This window comes from Haliotis rubra, unplaced genomic scaffold (assembly GCF_003918875.1).
Source record: "Haliotis rubra isolate DU_JTF1 unplaced genomic scaffold, ASM391887v1 Scf490, whole genome shotgun sequence".
NCBI lineage: Eukaryota > Metazoa > Mollusca > Gastropoda > Lepetellida > Haliotidae > Haliotis > Haliotis rubra.
The window spans coordinates 485,273-506,633 of NW_025767180.1; the positions used below are offsets into that span (position 1 = coordinate 485,273).

Here is a 21,361-nt window from a genome sequence, read left to right on the forward strand (position 1 = left end):
GAGTGAGTTTAAATTTCCTCCGAGTAGTGTACATGGACTAACTGTAATAATTGTGTGTGCTTCTACATATTTGAGACGTATACATGGCAAACTATAGCAACATGAAAGAATAAAGTGTGCTTAACTTATTTTGAGTAGCATACAAGTGAGTGAGTGAGTGAGTTTAGTTTTACGCCGGACTCAGCAATATTCCAGCTATATGACGGCGGTCTGTAAATAATCGAGTCTGGACTAAACAATCCAGTGATCAACAGCATAAACATCGCTCTGCGCAATTGGGAACTGATGACCTGTGTCAACCAAGTCAGCGAGCCTGACCACCCGATCCTGTTAGTCGCCTCTTACGACAAGCATGAGTTACTGAAGAACAATATTCTAACCTGGAGTAGCATACAAGGAATGACAGGTGTATTATAGAAATATTAAACAATTGTGCATGCTTATTGTATATTTTGAGTTTTAGGTATGGCACAACATATCAAATATAATATGATTGTGTTTGTTGTTTAACCCCACACTCAGCAGTATTCAAGCTGTATGGCGGAGGTCTGTACACATTCAAATCTGGACTAAATAATTCAGTGATCAACATCACGAGCAAACTATAACATGACACAATAGTTACATGAGTATGGTTTATGGTTTTCGGCCGCTGTTAGCAATATTCCAGCAATATCACGGCGGGGACACCAGAAATGGGCTTCACATATTGTACCCATGTGGGGAACAGAACCTGGGTCTTCCGCGTGACGAGCCACTGCTTTAACCACTAAGCTACCCCACCGCCCCTTTAGTAATATGAAATAATGTATTGATGTCTGTTGAGTCCTTTATACAATCAGTGAGGCCACTGCTAAAGCTGGAATACTGCTGACTTCAGCATAATTAGAGAGCAGCCAATGAGCTACGAGTATCACAGATTATCTGTCACAACCAATCTCCCTAAAGTCAGATCTTTACTCCGATCATCATCCCTGTGTGTGAGTGAGTGAGTGAGTTAAAATTTAACGTCACATCGGCAATATTTCAGCCATATCGTGACGACATCCCTGTGTGTGAATATGAGGACACGTCAGTAGAAGATCTGGCTAATTGTTAAGTAAATGTTGTTTTCGCTAATCAGCAATATTCCACATACATCACAGAATCCTGTAAATAATGTCGAATCTCATCAGGTAATATTAATATAAGAACCAGCAGGCACAGGTTTCATAAATAGTAGTTGCCATTTACGTTACACCTATATCCAAGATATACTACTCCACTTTGCCAGGGACATTTTAATTATTCCCATGACACATAAACATGATTCTTACAATATGTGAGGTGGTTTATATTCAATCAGAATAACATATCTGAAAATTTCCTATCAAAAGTTGAGTGGCATACATTATCGACAGTAAGTACAATCATTCCAAGTTCATAATTTCATTAAGCCAGACCAATTTTATTTCTTGATTCACAGATCCGCCTGTCATATTTTTTCAAGAATAAGAATAAAAATAAAAATTAATTTTCCCTGCTCACAAAAAAAAATAAAATCCTAATGTTTTTATAGGCCGAAAATGTAAACAAGAAATACAAGATACACTTCAAAATTGTTTTAGATTGTTTTTGCCCCATATACACTTCATAAATTGCCCAAAGTACCATACTTTGAGTATTTAGAAGGAATATTACTTTGACAGGTGATTTAATTTTATTTTTTCCCCCTCATGCCTTTAGGTTTTCTGAGGAAAAAATCTGTAAAACAAGGAATAATATTGGTCTGGCCTTACTGAAAAGTAAACTAAATCATTATCAGTTGTACCCCGGTAACTATGACAACACAATATTATGCAAATGACAACTGTGACGACAAACAAACAAATACTTTAAGGAAAAATAATACTGTCGAGGACATGAACACAAAGAATGTGGAGAACCTTATCTGGACATAGATTCAATTCCATCTAGATTCGGGTGTAACCAGGACAACAGTGGAGAAAGCAGAACTGATCAATCCAGTGGTTTGCTTCAAGAGTTTCACTGCTATCTGTCTGAGGAAATAACTAACAAATAATATGGTGCATCAAATGAATCATAACAGTGATATAGTTATGTCAGGGGCAGGCAAGTAAATTTAACTAATCTACACTTCAGTTTGGACTAGTTATAGCTGTAAGATACAACTGGCTGTCCCAGATGCAGAAAGAAGCCTACACATGGACAAGATGACACACTAATGACTATTCCACAATGTGTGGACTGCTTCCTTTATGCACTTTCTAGTGTTGTAATCTACAACCTAGTCACATGTGGAATAGCCTGCTCCAAGCATACAAGGGTGCCATTGTACAAAACAACCATAGTGCTATGACTACCTTAAGCAGGGGCGGATACAGCTTTTTGAGAAAGAGTGTGCACACTCTTGACAAAGGACGGGTTCACACGTCATTTTCATGAGAGTTTTAATGGTCATTTAATAAACTTTCAGGACAAAAAGGGGGTTGCGACCCTTGCACACACCCTATGGATGCACCTATGTTAAGTCTATGTTAAGGTATGGAAGTTACGGTCACCTTACATCCCTTTGTATAACGGCACCCAGGTTGGTACATCTGTGTATTTCTACTGAGTACATTTCAGCATGGGGTCCATATCTGCAGTAACAGTACTAATAAGGTTCTGGTACCGATCACAAAGCATTTGCAGTGTTACGACGTATTGTGACTCTGTAGTTTATCACAAGCTTACAAATGTCGTAGCACTGTGAGTGCTTTGTAGCGCTGGACCCTGAAGATATTAAACTGGAATTGAGCATGTGTCAAGGTCACCAATAGGTGTAAACCAAGAGTAAATACACAGGTGGAAATAATAATGTTGAAATAACGAAGTGGAAATGATGAAGGAAACAAATTGTTTCAGTTATTCCACATTATTCACTACAACTCAGTGGATAGTAGGATAAACATGTTCCTTAACAATTTGTATATTAGAGAATGTTCACAACATTGGCATAATATTGCACACAGAAAGTTTAAATACCACATGTTTTTTGACAAATCTCCCAAAATGCAACTTATATAATATTGTGCTTGAAATAATTTAAACACATTTTCTTATGCTCACAAATCTACAAACATCAAAACTAAACACATTTGTTGGAAGAACAGGTTGGTGAAACACACTGTATTGAGTGAGTGAGTGAATTGTTTCGGCAGATCCAACCCTAGCAACAGTGACACATGTCAAGCACGTTTAGCACAGCTGAAATCCACAAGCACACTATGGTGCTCTAACGGCTTATATCATATATAAACACTAAATAAAATAAATGAATGACTGATAAGCTGCCTGTTAATCATAAATATCAATCAATCACAAATTCTACTCGACTTTAAACAGTATTTCATATTTATGAAGGTCTATCAGCTTTATGTTGGTGGACGTGAATCAGATCATGGGTGTTTATCACTGAAACCCATGAGAACAGGTAGAATTGTAATCAAGGTGAACTGATTTGAACCCACAACCAGCATAGCAGCAGATCCTGGTGCCACTGAAGGACATAACTCTGGGCTGCAGGCTAACAAATTTCAGTGTTAACCAACATACCCTGTAGAACCCCATTTCACAAAAGTTCAAATCATAATCAGAAAGATATTTGGGGTTCAAACCTATGACCTGTCTCATAAAAGGGACACACCTCTGATTACCTCTAGCCCTCAATAAAACAAAACACTACTTATTATGCTACAGTGGATCATCTCTGGCCAATGCCTCCAACACTAATGTGAATTTTAAACCTGAAATATTTCAGAATTCTAAAAGTTATTCTGCAAATTTTCCATCCATTTTCCCCTGACAAATAAACAACTGTTTGAACATCCACAATTTAAGAATATTAGGAAATGATTGAGTGTGAGTGAGTGAGTTTAGTTTACCAATATTCCAGCAATATGACGGCGGAGAAACCAGAAATGGGCTTCACACATTGTACCCATGTGGGGAATCAAACCAGGGTCCTCGGCGTAATGAGCGAACGCTTTAACCACTATGCTACCCCACCACTCCATATTAAGAAATAATACGAGATTCCATACTTCTTGCACCATTACAAAATGAGGCACAAACTATGAAGATAAACAGAAAGAAGTTCTGTATCCTAAACTTACATGACAAGTTGCAAACAAACTCATTCTTCTGCACCTCCACAGCCGAACACCTCTATTTCATGATCCTATCACCAATATACTATGCATAACATAGACAAAAATGTCTTATATTATATATATCTTCAAATATATCTGCAAATCATAAAGTAAATATAACTGTCAGCATGGACATAAATTACACAATTCATGATTTCTTGGATCAAAATACCAAACCTAATTCCAAACTTTAAAGTTAATAGCTGATAAAATGAAAAATAGGGGAAAAAACAGGATAAAAAACCGTCCCCTCAATTAGTATATTTTTCATCAAAACCCTTACCACACCTCTCATTTCAAACAATTGGAATGATAAACAGAAATATTTCACAAATCCAATTCCTTATTAAAACAGAGCTGCCTTCCCACCCTTGCGGGAGTCTGAGTGGGCAAAAATTGCATCATTGACCTTGGCAACAGCTTGGACGACGCTGAGACCCTCACTGACCTTGACCATGTTGTGACCCATCTTCTTCATGTCGTCCACAACAGACACTAGGAACAATGCTGCAACAGAGATCACAATCACAAATATTTAATGAGAACTGTCCTCTAAGCTGTATCCTGGTACAGTGGGTGGGCAGCTATGGCTAAATGCTACTACAGGTTCGTAAAACTGCGAACATGATGCTGAAAAACCAAGGTTTAAAAGACGATGAGCACGGGTCATGTATCATGTTTTATCTCACAACTTATTACTGAAAGTAGTTTGTGTATGTGCACCAATCAGTGTGTGCATCAATGTGTCAATGTGCACCGATGTTGTGTCAATGTGCACCCGTGTGTCAATGTGCAACCGATGGTGCATCAATGTGCACCGATGGTGTGTCAATGTGCACTGATGGTGTGTCTTACCATCAACATAAGCTGGTAGGAACCTTACTACTCAATCTCTCCACAAATGAGAAAATTCATGATATGCAGGTACTCTTAAAAACAGTAGGACAACAATATCCTAATTCCAGAACCAGATTCTGAATATCACTTGAAACCATGACATCTATTTCTAACACAAACCATGCATGGAACTTGTTTACATAACAAATGTGGATGCTAAGGCAACAGGAGTTACCTCCCCTTCACACACTTGCTTGCTCACCCACACAACAAGCACTGAACATTAATCTCTACCAAAAGCCTTTTCAATCTACAAGCTTTAACTTGTGGTTTGGTATAACGTTTGCAGGTTGTATTTGGAACATGGTGGCTATCATCGACTTGGCTTACAAGATCAAAAGGAAGATCAGAGATTTCCGAATATTTACCAAGTTATCATCTTGAATCCTTGGCATCTGGATAGAAACATCATGAATACTTGGGCTACATACGGAACGGAACCAATATGAATCCATCAGCTCTATATAGCACAACCATGAATACCTGGACTCTGTATAGCATTGTATAGCAATCTTACCTTCATACTCTGTTCTGTTTGAATACAGATCGTCATATATCCTTGGTCTCTCAATAGAACGAGCTATATCCTGACCCATTCCAAATGCCATCACATTGGCAATTGTCTCAGCAACACCTGCAATCACAATCCACAATTAAATCCGATTATAACAAGTCAGCCAAACAATACACACTGGACACTCAGTTTCTCCAATGACAAAAGTATACATTGAAAAAGAGTCCCAAAATATATTTGGTCGTCTATCAAGTACCCATATTCCCTTTAAAATCTAGTACATTATGTGAAATATTTGAAAATCTCATATATAATGAAAATATAGTGTTTTTTGGTCTTAAGAATTGACTTGTTACTTGAGCTCTTACTTTTGGCAGTCGAAAGCCATCTTCATCAATATTCAACCAATATGGTCTCTTAAACAATTGAATCTTGACATGGCACTCCAGTGATTGATATTATGATACACTTTCAAAATAATTATGTGCACATTATCATAGCTACTGACAGTCCAACACAGTCCAACTGGGTGTACCTATTCTGATGTCAGCAAGTACGTTATGGCAACAAGAGTTATCCCCCTTCCTATGATCATGCTTAGACTCCCTGTTAAGACGACATTTTACCAGCCATAACATGGCCTTGCATTATTTCAACAAATTTTGATTTTAACATGTGGCCTGCCAAGCTTAAAAGAATGAATTATTTTACATCAACACTGGTATAATTAGTGGCTATTCATACCTGGAAATTCATTGCTTTTAGATGTCTCTTTTTTATCATGTAATTAATGGCTTTTTCCAAAGTAGTAAGATTGGTGTTTTTAGAAGTTTAAGACTCATGTTGTTTCTCTTCATGACAATTGAAATTGGTTTTGTAGTCATCTGTCAAAGGTTTAATAAATTTGTAACATCACATTTGTGAAAAGATATGCTAAACCAGGTAAGGAAATGTTCAGAGGACGTAATATGGTCCTTTTAATGAACTTGCTTTCTAACATCAAAATTTAAAATATTATATGAAAATTATTGATAATATTTTATGATTTTCATAAGCAGGAATTTCATATTTGTTGTTACTACTACTACTACTACTACTACTACTACTACTACTACTACTACTTAGTGGTGGTCCGATTTATTGAAATAATCGAAGATTGGTCGCAGTGACTAAACGACCAAGCAATCGATCATGTTTTCTCATAATCGAACACAAACAATTCTGGAACACTTGTTTTCATAAACAATATTGTTCACAAGGTTTGTTTTGTCTGTTACATTTCATAAGCACTACAGCTAGTTTCAAGTCATGATTGAATTTATCTTAAAGACTCCAAGAAATTTATGTTCCTGACATACTAGTCATCCTTTAAAGATGTGAAATTTTGCCAAAACACCCAAAAGAACTACATGTTTATTGATCGATTGTAAGGAACCAATCATCAATTATGAGATTATAACCAATTCCCAACACTACTACTACTACTACTACTACTACTACTACTACTACTACTACTACTACTACTACTACTACCACCATAATGCTGTGTGGCGTTCAACAACAAACAAACACTACTACCACTATGACTTGCCACCGCCACCCAGCTATCAGAGGTTTTAGGAGCCATCTATTAGTCTGCTAGTTCAATCACTGAATATAATTATTGTGATTTTTTAAGTGAATAGTTGTCTCCACCTGCAATGATCCTTCTTCCATTTGATCCACCGATAGCCATCCTTAGTGCACAGGGGTAGCCTGGGTTGTAGATGATAGTTGGCACCATGGAAGACAGAGGACGCTTTGGTTCGCCTGGCTCAAGAAAATTATTCTGCAAACAAATGTACACTTTCTGAGCTCTCTCTTCATAACACTCACGGACGAGTCACGGTTCAACTTCAGCAACTAAATTTTTTTTTTTTATTTTAATTTTTTTGTATATATATATTTTTTTATTGGTTGCCAAGATTACATTGTGAACTAAATTAAACCACAGGAAAGACCAAAGTGACACATGTTCAGGTTCAGAATATAAATCAAAAAGAGAGTGAATCTGGGAATTTTAACCCAATGGTTCCTCGCCAGTCTTTAGTGAGTGAGTGACGGAGTGAGTTTAGTTTTATGCCAAACTCAGCAATATTCCAGCTGTAGCTGTAAATAATCGAGTCTGGACCAGACAATCCCGAGATCAACAGCATGAGCATTGTTCTTTGATCTACGGAACTGGGATACGATAACATGTGTCAACCAAGTCAGTGAGCCTGACCACCCGATCCCGTTAGTCGCCTCTTACAACCTTGGGTTACAGAAGACTAATTCTAACCCGGATCTTCAGCAACTAAGTTATGCCACAGCTTCCGGTCACAGGAAAGACCAAAGTGATACAGTTTCATAGAGCTATCAGAATACAAATCAAATGAGAGTGATTCTGGGATTTTAAGCCAATGGTTCCTGGCCAGGCTTTAGAGCCACCTTTGGCTGAATGAAAGTGCAGAGTTAGTGAATGAATGAAGGAATGAGTGGGTCAGCACATTTGAAGGAATGAATAGGTGATTGAGTGAAGAAACTTGATAGGTGTGTTTGCGATTCATGGAAAAGCAGAAGCAGCGTCATCTATCATTGTATCTCGATAACTATTTCTGGTGTCCCCCGCAGTGATGTTGCTGGAATATTGCTAAAAGCGGCGTAAAATCCAAACTCAGTCAGTCAGTCTGGATAACTAAACAACAAAGATGCAGGCAGTTTTAGTTGAATGACCTCAACCATCAATTTCAGCCATTAACAGCTTAGAGATCATGTTTATAAAGTGACATCAAATTTCAGTAAGAAGTCCCAAGGAAATTTGTATACAAAGGTTTTCTGTGATGTCTATGTTGAGTTATGTTGACCTCTTACATGATTCTGTCACATGTGAGAACATTACTTGTTACAAGCTATAGCTGTCTTAGATTATGAGGGGCGGTGGGGTAGCCTAGTGGTTAAAGCGTTCGGTCGTCACGCCGAAGACCCGGGTTCGATTCCCCACATGGGTACAATTTGTGAAGCCCATTTCTGGTGTCCCCCGCCGTGATATTGCTGGAATATTGCTAAAAAGCGGCGTAAAACCATACTCACTCACTCACTCACTTAAATTATGAAGTCTCCACAGAGTGCCAACAATACTCCTCGGAACTGATTACAAGACATTCACAAGGGACAATTTCACACAATCATCATACATTGAGTTAGTGACCTCAAGTGCACCTTAACTGACTCCAAAACTTTTAATGTTCATGTATTTATCTTAAGCCACAAAGGAATTGAACAGGATTGTTGAGTGACTGTTTTCATAGCTGGGCAAGACTGACTGACTGAGTTTGGTTTTACGCCGCTTTTAGCAATATTCCAGCAACATCACGGAGGGGACACCAGAAATGGGCTTCACACATTTTACCCATGTGGGGATTTGAAACCCGGTCTTCGGCGTGACGAGCCAACGCTTTAACCACTAGGCTACCCCACCGCCCCAGCTGGGCAAGACCTCGAATCCCTTAGAGATAGTCATGTCTTCTAGTATACAATACCAGACACACTCAGAGACAACATGGTTCCTGTGTCTGAGAGTGAGTCATTTGATCATGTAACTCACACTACTGCTGACATCGTAACTTACCTTATTTGGAGGAAGGTCCTTGATACGAGTGAAGTTGGGGAAGGAAAAGTCAGCCATTTCATTGTTCAGTAAAATACCCGTTGTTGTAGTGACCTTCGACCCAAAGAATTCGTTGATTGTCCTTGAACATATCAAAATCATTAACATTTCATTTGTAATTCTTGCATTTGGTTGTTCAATACTATATATTTGGGGTCTTTTTACATACTCACTGTAAGATCTGCCACATGTTCACAGAGATTTAAACACATTCATTACAGAAAATTTCGAATTTCCTTTTCATCATTATAATATGGCCAGACTTCACTTTCTCATCTTCTGATGCCAATGTATGGGAGAGTCTGGACCAGACAATCCAGTGATCAACAGCATGAGCATCAATCTATGCAACTGGGATACGATGACATGTGTCAACCAAGTCAGCGTTCCTTACCACCTGATCCCGTTAGTCACCTCTTACATCAAGCATGGGTTACAGATGATGAATTCTAACCCAGATCTTTACAGGGTCGCCTTATACATGGAGTCGCCTTATACATGGGGTCGCCTTATACATGGAATGGGGGATGCCTTATACATGGAGTTGCCTTATACATGGAGTGGGGGATGCCTTATACATGGGGTTGCATTATACATGGAGTGGGGGATGCCTTATACATGGGGTTGCATTATACATGGAGTGGGGGATGCCTTATACATGGGGTTGCATTATACATGGAGTGGGGATGCCTTATACATGCATGATACATGGAGTCAGCATATGGGGGGTCGCCTTATACATGGAGTGGGGGATGCCTTATACATGGGGTTGCATTATACATGGAGTGGGGATGCCTTATACATGGGGTTATACATGGAGTCACCTTATACATGGGGTTATACATGGAGTGGGGGATGCCTTATACATGGGTCTTATACATGGGGCCTTATACATGGGGTTGCATTTATACATGGGGTTGCATTATACATTTATACATGGGGTCGCCCATACATGGGGTCGCCTTATACATGGGGGGTCGCCTTATACATGTGAGTGGGCCTGCATACTTATACATGGGGTCGCCTTATACATGGGGTCATGGGGGCCTTATACATGGGGTCAGCCCTTTATACATGGGGTCGCCTTATACATGGAGGGGGTCGCCTTATACATGGGGGTGGGGATCGCCTTTTATACATGGGGTCGCCTTATACATGGGTGGATGCCTTATACATGGGGTCAGCCTTATACATGGGGGTGCCTATATACATGGAGTGGGGATGCCTTATACATGTAAGCCTTATACATGGGGGTCGCCTTATACATGGGGTCATTTATACATGGAGTGGGGATGCCTTATACATGGGGTCGCCTTATACATGGAGTGGGGGATGCCTTATACATGGGGTCGCCTTATACATGGAGTGGGGGATGCCTTATACATGGGGTCGCCTTATACATGGAGTGGGGGATGCCTTATACATGGGGTCGCCTTATACATGGAGTGGGGATGCCCTTATACATGGGGTCGCCTTATACATGGAGTGGGGGATGCCTTATACATGGGGTGCCTTATACATGGGTGGGGATGCCTTATACATGGAGTGGGGATGGATGCCTTATACATGGGGTCGCCTTATACATGGAGTGGGGGTTGCCTTATACATGGGGGATGCTTATATACATGGGGTGGGGGATGCCTTTATACATGGCCTTATACATGGAGTGGGGCCGACATGCCTTATACATGGGGTCGCCTTATATATATGGGGTTACCTTATACATGGGGTCGGGGTCTGCCCATCGCCATATACATGGGGTGCATTATACATGGGGTCGCCTTATACATACGGGGGTCACCTTATACAGCCTTATATGTGGGGTCGCCTTTATACATGGGGGGAGTGGGGGGTCGCCTTATACATGGGGTCGCCTTATACATGGAGTGGGGGATGCCTTTACATGGATGGGGGTCATATATGGGTTGCCTTATACATGGGGTTGCCTTATACATGGAGTCGGGGACCCCTTATACATGGGGTCACCTTATACATGGTGTCGCATTATATATGGGGTTGCATTATACATGGGGTTGCCTTATACATGGGGTCTTATTACGGGGTCGCCTTTTATACATGGGGTAAGCCTTATACATGGGGTCGCCTTTATACATGGGGTCGTCTTTATATATGGGATTCGCCTTATACATGGGGTTGCCTTATGGGTTGCTCTTATATGGAGTCGGGACGCCTTTATACATGGGGTCACCTTATACATGGTGTCGCATTATATATGGGGTTGCATTATACATGGGGTTGCCTTACACATGGGGTCGCCTTATATATGGGGTTGCATTATACATGGGGTCGCCTTATACATGGGTCACCTTATACATGGGGTCACCTTATACATGGGGTCACCTTATACATGGGGTCGCCTTATATATGGGGTTGCCTTATACATGGGGTCGCCTTATACATGGGGTTGCCTTATACATGGGTCACCTTATACATGGGGTCACCTTATACATGGGGTCACCTTATACATGGGGTTGCCTTATACATGGGGTCGCCTTACACATGGGGTCGCCTTATACATGGAGTCGGGGATGCCTTATACATGGGGTCACCTTATACATGGGGTCACCTTATACATGGGTCACCTTATACATGGGGTCGCCTTACACATAGGGTCGGGGACGCCTTATACATGGGGTCGCCTTATACATGGGGTCGGGGATCTTTATACATGGGGTCGGGGATCTTTATACATGGGGTCGCCTTATACATGGGGTCGCCTTATACATGGGGGTCGCCTTATATATGGGGTTGCCTTATACATGGGTTGCCTTATACATGGAGTCGGGGACGCCTTATACATGGGGTCACCTTATACATGGTGTCGCATTATATATGGGGTTGCATTATACATGGGGTCGCTTAGCCTTATACATGGGGTCAGCCTTATACATGGGTCACCTTATACATGGAGTCATACATGGGGTTGCCTTATACATGGGGTCGGGGAGCCTTATACATGAGGTCGCCTTATACATGGAGTCGCCTTATACATGGGTCACCTTATACATGAGGTCGCCTTATACAGAGTGATATAAAATACTCACGATGTAACGGAGACCATGAGTTCTGATGTGTCCACAACAGATAGATGCGTTGTGCCTTTGTTCACCTCCGGAGCATACAGAGGATGGTAGTGGGATATTGGGTGGGTTTCATTGTCAACAAGATTGGCCAGCTCAATGGCATATTTTTTTCTGTAAAACAAGTTATAAAAACATTACGAACAGAAAAAATATTTTTTATACAAAATATCAAACAAACTACTATTTTAGTCCTTCAGTTTGTAAAACCTCATGCTCGTTAAGGGATATCATTGTTTCTGATTCAGATATAATTAAATCAAGCTGTAGTACAAAAACTATGCTTACGCAATAATATTCAAGGAAGTGTTCCTCATATTTGGAACAAAGTCGGGATCTCCCAGTAGACCTTGGTGGGCATAGGAGTATTTAAATATCTGAAAAACAAGTTGAACCATTGCACTACAACTGTGTTGGACACTGTCCTTGCATGATGAGATAAGTGTGAATGTCAAGGAGGAGATATTTTACTTAGTTTATAATATGTCCTTATGATATTCATGAGCAAAGATTGACTGATTGATTGACCAATTGATTGATTGACCGATTGATTGATTGATTGATTGATATTTAACACCACACTCAGCAATATTCAAGCTATATGGCGGCTGTGTGAAAACAATCGGGTCTGGACCAGACAATCCTGTGATCAACAGCATGAGCATCGTACCATGCAATTGGGATACAATCTGCATGTGTCTATACCACACTGTATCTCTGACATGTTGTGGTAGGACGGTGTATATCATAGTATATCATCTACACGTGTCTATACCACACTGTACCTCTGTCATTTTGTGGTAGGTCGGTGTATATCATGGTATATCATCTACATGTGTCTATACCACACTGTACCTCTGTCATGTTGTGGTAGGTCGGTGTATATCATAGTATATCATCTACATGTGTCTATACCACACTGTACCTCTGTCATGTTGTGGTAGGTCGGTGTATATCATCTACACGTGTCTATACCACACTGTACCTCTGACATGTTGTGGTAGGACGGTGTATTTAATCGTGGTATATCATCTGCATGTGTCTATACTACACTGTATCTCTATCATGTTGTGGTAGGTCGGTGTATATCATGATATATCATCTACATGTGTCTATACCACACTGTACCTCTGTCATGTTGTGGTAGGTCGGTGTATATCATCTGCATGTGTCTATACCACACCGTACCTCTGACATGTTGTGGTAGGTCGGTGTATATCATCCACATGTGTCTATACCACACTGTACCTCTGTCATGTTGTGGTAGGTCGGTGTATATCATGATATATCATCTACATGTGTCTATACCACACTGTACTCTGTCATGTTGTGGTAGGTCGGTGTATATCATGGTATATCATCTGCATGTGTCTATACCACACTGTACCTCTGTCATGTTGTGGTAGGTCGGTGTATGTTGTATATCATCTGTGTCTATACCACACTGTACCTCTGTCATGTTGTAGGTCGGTATATCGGTGTATATCATCTGCATGTGTCTATACCACACTGTACCTCTGTCATGTTGTGGTCGGTGTATATCATTGAATTGTGTCTATACCACACTGTACCTCTGTCATGTTGTGGTAGGTCGGTGTATATCATGGTATATCATCTGCATGTGTCTATACCACACTGTACCTCTGTCATGTTGTGGTAGGTCGGTGTATATCATCTGCATGTGTCTATACCACACTGTACCTCTGTCATGTTGTGGTAGGATGGTGTATATCATCTGCATGTGTCTATACCACACTGTACCTCTGTCATGTTGTGGTACGTTGATGCATCGCTGATGTTGGCCTGGGTCCAGTTAAACCTCTCCATCATGTTCAACATGAGCAGCAGTATCGGCCCCGACGTGGGCGCAGGCAGCGTCACCACTGTGCTTCCTGTAACAACATAGTTACTGTTAGAGATAATTCCATCAGAATGACTTTTCGGCAGACTAAAACTTTATTTGTTTCACCCAGTATCCTCTCCTCCCTCCCAGATTTGAAGACACGAATACACAACCAACAGACCTGAATGGCATAGTGACACATAGAGATTACCATGAGTTAGTGCCGTGTTGGCTTTAGTATTGTAATTTCTGAAAAGTGGACTGGAATGTGTTCAACATAAACATACATAGATATGTGTAGTTGTGGGAAGTTGCATAATAAGACGCTGTTATATGAGCTGACAGAGTTGCATCACATGACAGAGTTGCTGCATCACATGACAGAGTTGCATCACATGACAGAGTTGTTTGCATAAGATGACTGTTGGATGAGTGTTAAAGGGGATGGTTGAGGTTAGCTTGAAACAATCTCAATAATCCCCGCTGCAAATTATCAAATCAAACTTATAAAGTAATGAAAGTTTAAGATGAAGTTAAATGTCAACCAAAACATGACCAGTCAACCTCTCTTGATATCTACCTCTTTAGTTGTTCAAACACACAAATATTTTCAAGACTGACTTTGACCTTGACATGAATGTCAGAGTGCATGAAATATGCAATAATGGTACTAAAGAAGGGAAGTCTTGAAAGTCTATGAAGAAAATCCAGTGAATTCAGGTTAACCTGCTGAAATCTTCAAAGTGTCGCAGTGACCTGGTGAAGGACCAAAATTGACTGGACCCTGCGCCTTCATTAGATGAAGCTTGGTGTCAAACATGAAAAAATCCAGTGAATGTTTATTGCGATATCTTGCTGACTATCTTAACATGCAATTTAACATGCTGAAATCTTCAAAGTGTTGCAATGACCTTGAAAATTATGTGAAGGTCACCAAACTGACTGGGCCCTGCGCCTTCCCTAGATAAAGCTTGGTGTTGAATATGAAGAAAATCTAGTGAACGGTTCTTGAGATAACTCGCTGACAAGAATAAAACGCTAAAGTCCCCTTGTGACCTTGAAATGAAGGTTATGGTCACCAAACCTGACTGGGACCTTTCTTATACTGTAGGGGCGGTGGGGTAGACAGGTGGTTAAAGCGTTCGCTCGTCACGCCGAAGACCCGGGTTCGAATCCCCACATGGGCACAATGTGTGAAGCCCATTTCTGGTGTCCCCCGCCGTGATATTGCTGGAATATTGCTCAAAGCAGCGTAAAACCATACTCACTCACTCACTCATGCTTATACTGTAATGAACCTAGATACCAAATATGAAAAGAATCTAGTCAACGATTCTTAAGATATTCCAATCCGTACGTACGTACAGACGGACGGAGCCTAATACTATATGCCCCCGCTTCACTCTAAACGCGCGGCGGGGGATAATAAGTGTTAAATGAGATGGCAGTGTTTCATGGGACAACAGTGTTAATTGAAACAACAGTGTTACATGGAATGACAGTGCTATATGAGACTACAGTGTTGCATGAGATGACACTGTTACATGTGACAAGTGTTACATGAGATGACAGTGTTACATGTGACAAGTGTTACATGTGACAAGTGTTACATGAGATGACAGTGTTACATGTGACAAGTGTTACATGAGATGACAGTGTTACATGTGACAAGTGTTACATGAGATGACAGTGTTACATGTGACAAGTGTTACATGAGATGACAGTGTTACATGTGACAAGTGTTACATGAGATGACAGTGTTACATGAGATGACAGTGTTACATATGACAGTGTTACATGTGATGACAGTGTTACATGTGACAAGTCTTACATTACATGAGAGTGTTACAGTGTTGACATGTGTTACATGTGACAAGTGTTACATGAGATGACAGTGTTACATGTGACAAGTGTTAAGTGTTACATGAGATGACAGTGTTACATGTGACAAGTGTTACATGAGGTGACAGTGTTACATGTGACAAGTGTTACATGAGGTGACAGTGTTACATGTGACAAGTGTTACATGAGGTGATGACAGTCAGTGTTACATGAGATGACAGTGTTACACAGCGTTACATGTGACAAGTGTTACATGAGATGACAGTGTTACATGTGACAAGTGTTACATGATGACACTGTTACATGTGACAAGTGTTACATGAGATGACAGTGTTACATGTGACAAGTGTTACATGAGATGACAGTGTTACATGTGACAAGTGTTACATGAGGTGACAGTGTTACATAAGAAGACAGTGTAGCCATGTGGTGTAGTTACCTCTGAAGGAGGTCGTCAGGACCTGTCTCTTCATCACCTGGTAGTTGACCATGTCAGCCATGGTCATCACTCCGCCATGAGCCTTCACCTGCAACAAGAGTAGGCTGTGTCTTTGTAGGTGGTGATGCTTTTAGATCATTCATTACTTTTTATATCAAGAAGAGTGATCTGTCAAGTGTTGACATTGTGTGTCTCAGAAGTTTCGATAATGGTAAATGTTGCATTATTGAATGATGAACCTAAATGCTATAATATCGAATTATCATTAAATGCATCATTAATACAAATAATCAAACACCATTAGATTGTTCATTCAAATTTAGTTCTGAGAAGCTAACTCAAAAGATTGGATACACATTCTTGACCTACCCCGATATACCTTACTGTTATTCATAATTTAAGTGGTAATATAGAATAAATGGCCCAGTACAAAACTGCTACAAGTTAGGTATGTGCATGTGCACATATGTAAACTTTCATTTATAAATAAATATCATTAATATTATCATATTATTTATTTTGTTATTATGAAGTTATTATGGTTTGAGTGCTTACAGCCTTGACGATAGATTTTGCAATTTCTCCCTTGTAGAATTCGTCAGCACCCTTCTCTGCTATGGCATCCAGAGTGTTAGCTAGGTCCGGTCTCACGATGAACGTTCCCTCAGTCACAAACTGATTGTTTCTCACATACAGCTGTCCCAGTAGTGTCCCTTTAAAGTCATCGACCTTGAACTTGTGTTTCAGCGTGTTAGCTGTGAGGGAATGACGGTGAATGTCATTTGTTGTCATGTGTCCAAAAATAATGTATCCCGAAACATACTGAGTATACAGTTTCAAATGCATGGACATCTTCCTGAGGCAAAAGCGTATACTAACCTACATCAAAGCCAACTTTCTACCATTGCTGTTTCACGATTCCTTTTCTGGCCTTATAGTGGCCCAACTCACCATAGAACACAAATTGTGTGTCAAGTTATGAAAATGCGACATCCACTCAGACTGCTTTTCATAAAGAGGACTACCATAGCAGGTAAATCAGATAACAAAAATAATTTCAATAATTTCACTCCCTTCAGACAAACAAAATAACAGATAACCACAGTAAAGATACTGATTACTGCTACAACCCATTCTTTCAAAAACGGGGCCGTGGGGTAGCCTAATGGTTAAAGCGTTGGCTCGTCACGCTGAAGACCCGGGTTCGAATCCCCACATGGGTACAATGTGTGAAGCCCATTTCTGGTCTCCCCCGCCGTGATGTTGCTGGAATATTGCTAAAAGAGGCGTAAAACCAAACTCAGTCAGTCAGTCTTTCAAAAACAGAGGCATGTGGATTAGTGAGACTACACACTACACCGTATCCAAGACATACATCTTTCACAGTAGCAAGTGACACTGCTTCAGCCTCCATGCTGTAGTAGGGGGGGGGTAGTAGGTTAGGGGAGTGGGTGGTGGGTGGTAGTGGTGTCTAAAAATTAGCACTGCGTTTCAGTCATTGTGATGAGCATTCAGTTGTTTGACAGTGAACAGTGAAGTTTGCACTCAAATATATGAGCTTGAGCAACATTGAAAGAACATTGATACTAACTTGGCTAATGGAACTATTGACATGTCTGTTACAGCCAATTCATACCTAAGCTAAGAAAAATAGGCTTGAATGGTAAGTGTGCAAACTTTACTTTGAAATTCAGGTAAAGTCTGTATTGGCTGCAAAAGATGAAGTTTGACATTTCATAATAAAACTCAGTGATGAAACTCATCCCTACTATCAGCACCTACCCATATCGGGTGACGTTGAATCCTTTCCTTGCAAGGTCAGCAGCTGGCAGCACTACCTCACTCCAGGTCAACCTAAGGGAACAAAGTGTCGTAAAGTGTCGCAGAGATATTCACTGAGGTGATCTTCTCTGTGTCATCAACTAGGGGCACATGGATGACAGATCAAGTAAGAAGAAGCCATATCATCACTTTCTTCAAGAACACCATGAAACTATTACACTGAAACAACTGCATGACTCAAGGTAGCTCGCAATCAACAAGTCAATAAGCCTGACAACCTGATCCAATTGGCGCCTCTTACGACTTGCTGGCAGTGGGGTAGTCTAGTGGTTAAAGCATTTGCTCGTCACGCCGAAGTCCCAGGTTTGTTTCCCCAGATGGGTACAATGCGTGAAGCCCATTTCTGGTGTTCTCTACTGTTATATTGCAGGAATATTGCTAACAGCGGCATAAAACTAAACTCACTCACTCACTATTTATGACCATGACAGCTACCATGAGACAGTGTGACCGCCTCCGTGGTGTAGTGGTTAGAGTGTCCGCCCGGAGAGCGGAAGGTCACGGGTTTGATCCCCGACCGCGTCATACCAAAAGACGTTAAAATAGGGTACTTGTTGGTCCCTGCCTGGCGCTCGGCATTAATGGGTACAACAAGGACTGGTCGGCTCGGAGTCAGTATAATGTGTCTGAGTGGCATATTGATGCTTCACTGCGACATGGTATCTCAGTGGGCTAGCACTATAAAACCAGCTTAAGTCTGGGCTAGTACAAGCAGCCGCACATACACATACACACACATGCACGTCGTCATATGAGCGAAATATTTTCAAGCACGACGTTAAACCCAATTTCACCTCACCTCACCATGAGACAGTGAGCACTTCATTGATTTGATTTTCCATAAGAATCATAATTCTTTAAATTCTCAATAAAGCATAACAGGCTTGCATGTATTCCAAACAAGCAATTTCAAGACACTTAACAGTCAGCTCAGTTACAGCTCCAACAGTCAAACTTAAACATCTGAAACTGCCCATGGAACAATTCCAATGCAAAAATGTAATAATATGTAGCATAGGAATGGAACAATTCTATGCAAAAATGTAATTATATGTAGCATAAAATATCAAAATTATTTTTCTTTATGAATATTAACCATGTTAACTGGCATTTGTGAAAATTGCAAAAACTAGCTGTATGTAACTCTCAGTGATGTGATGCAGAGTATTAAGTTTCGTGTTGTCATGTTGTCCGTAACCATTACTTCTGCTCAAAATCTTTGTGGGCCATCTCCAGACCCCGGAGTTCTCCCGGGACAGCCACAGACCTGCCGCCCTGTAACCAACACAGTACATCATCAACATATCTTGCTTGTCTGTGGTTTAACACTGCATACCATTCCATCTATAGGACAACAGTTATATGGCATCTGTGCTACAGACCTGCGCCCTACCTGCAACCAACACATTACATCATCAACATATCCTGCTTGTCTGTGGTTTAACACTGCATACTATTCCATCTATAGGGACAACAGTTATATGGCATCTGTGCCACAGACCTGCCACCCTGCAACCAACACAGTACATCATCAACATATCCTGCTTGTCTGTGGTTTAACACTGCATACTATTCCATCTATAGGACAACAGTTATATGGCATCTGTGCCACAGACCTGCCGCCCTGCAACCAACACAGTACATCATCAACATATCCTGCTTGTCTGTGGTTTAACACTGCATAATATTCCATCTATAGGACAACAGTTATATGGCACCTGTGCCACAGACCTGCCAGCTACTGCAACCAACACAGTACATCATCAACATATGCTTGTCTGTGGTTTAACACTGCATAATATTCCATCTATAGGACAACAGTCATATGGCACCTGTGCCACAGACCTGCCGCCCTGCAACCAACACAGTACATCATCAACATATCCTGCTTGTCTGTGGTTTAACACTGCATACTATTCCATCTATAGGACAACAGTTATATGGCATCTGTGCCACAGACCTGCCACCCTGTAACCAACACAGTACATCATCAACATATCCTGCTTGTCTGTGGTTTAACACTGCATACTATTCCATCTATAGGACAACAGTTATATGGCATCTGTGCCACAGACCTGCCGCCCTGTAACCAACACAGTACATCATCAACATATCCTGCTTGTCTGTGGTTTAACACTGCATACTATTCCATCTATAGGACAACAGTTATATGGCATCTGGTGCATACTGCAGCCCTGTAACCAACACAGACCTGCTTGTCCTGGTTTAACACTGCATACTATTCCATCTATAGGACAACAGTACATCACCGACCGCCGCCTGCAACCAACACACAGTACATCATCAACATATCCTGCTTGTCTGTGGTTTAACACTGCATACTATTCCATCTATAGGACAACAGTTATATGGCATCTGTGCCACAGACCTGCCGCCCTGTAACCAACACAGTACATCATCAACATATCCTGCTTGTCTGTGGTTTAACACTGCATACTATTCCATCTATAGGACAACAGTCATATGGCATCTGTGCCACAGACCTGCCGCCCTGTAACCAACACAGTACATCATCAACATATCCTGCTTGTCTGTGGTTTAACACTGCATACTATTCCATCTATAGGACAACAGTTATATGGCATCTGTGCCACAGACCTGCCGCCCTGCAACCAACACAGTACATCATCAACATATCCTGCTTGTCTGTGGTTTAACACTGCATACTATTCCATCTATAGGACAACAGTCATATGGCATCTGTGCCACAGACCTGCCGCCCTGCAACCAACACAGTACATCATCAACATATCCTGCTTGTCTGTGGTTTAACACTGCATACTATTCCATCTATAGGACAACAGTTATATGGCATCTGTGCCACAGACCTGCCGCCCTGTAACCAACACAGTACATCATCAACATATCCTGCTTGTCTGTGGTTTAACACTGCATACTATTCCATCTATAGGACAACAGTTATATGGCATCTGTGCACAGACCTGCCGCCCTGTAACCAACACAGTACAACAACAACACAG

At 40.9% G+C, this 21,361-nt stretch overlaps 1 protein-coding gene across 1 annotated transcript in view; it reads right to left on the reverse strand.

Annotated features, from left to right (window-relative positions):
- Nucleotides 1-1,778: 1,778 nt before the first annotated feature.
- LOC124291404 (glutathione hydrolase 1 proenzyme-like) overlaps nt 1,779-21,361 on the reverse strand; it is a 55,001-nt gene continuing 35,418 nt past the window's right edge. The window contains exons 6-18 of the mRNA XM_046728388.1: nt 19,564-19,634; nt 18,300-18,371; nt 18,154-18,158; nt 17,073-17,272; nt 16,518-16,605; nt 14,155-14,285; nt 12,682-12,770; nt 12,358-12,507; nt 9,254-9,374; nt 7,300-7,432; nt 5,608-5,724; nt 4,315-4,700; nt 1,779-1,789 (exon numbers count right to left, since the gene is read on the reverse strand). Of these exons, the coding sequence (XP_046584344.1) occupies nt 4,540-4,700; nt 5,608-5,724; nt 7,300-7,432; nt 9,254-9,374; nt 12,358-12,507; nt 12,682-12,770; nt 14,155-14,285; nt 16,518-16,605; nt 17,073-17,272; nt 18,154-18,158; nt 18,300-18,371; nt 19,564-19,634 (1,338 nt within the window). The 3' untranslated portion in view covers nt 1,779-1,789; nt 4,315-4,539. The remainder of the gene's footprint in view (nt 1,790-4,314; nt 4,701-5,607; nt 5,725-7,299; nt 7,433-9,253; nt 9,375-12,357; nt 12,508-12,681; nt 12,771-14,154; nt 14,286-16,517; nt 16,606-17,072; nt 17,273-18,153; nt 18,159-18,299; nt 18,372-19,563; nt 19,635-21,361) is intronic.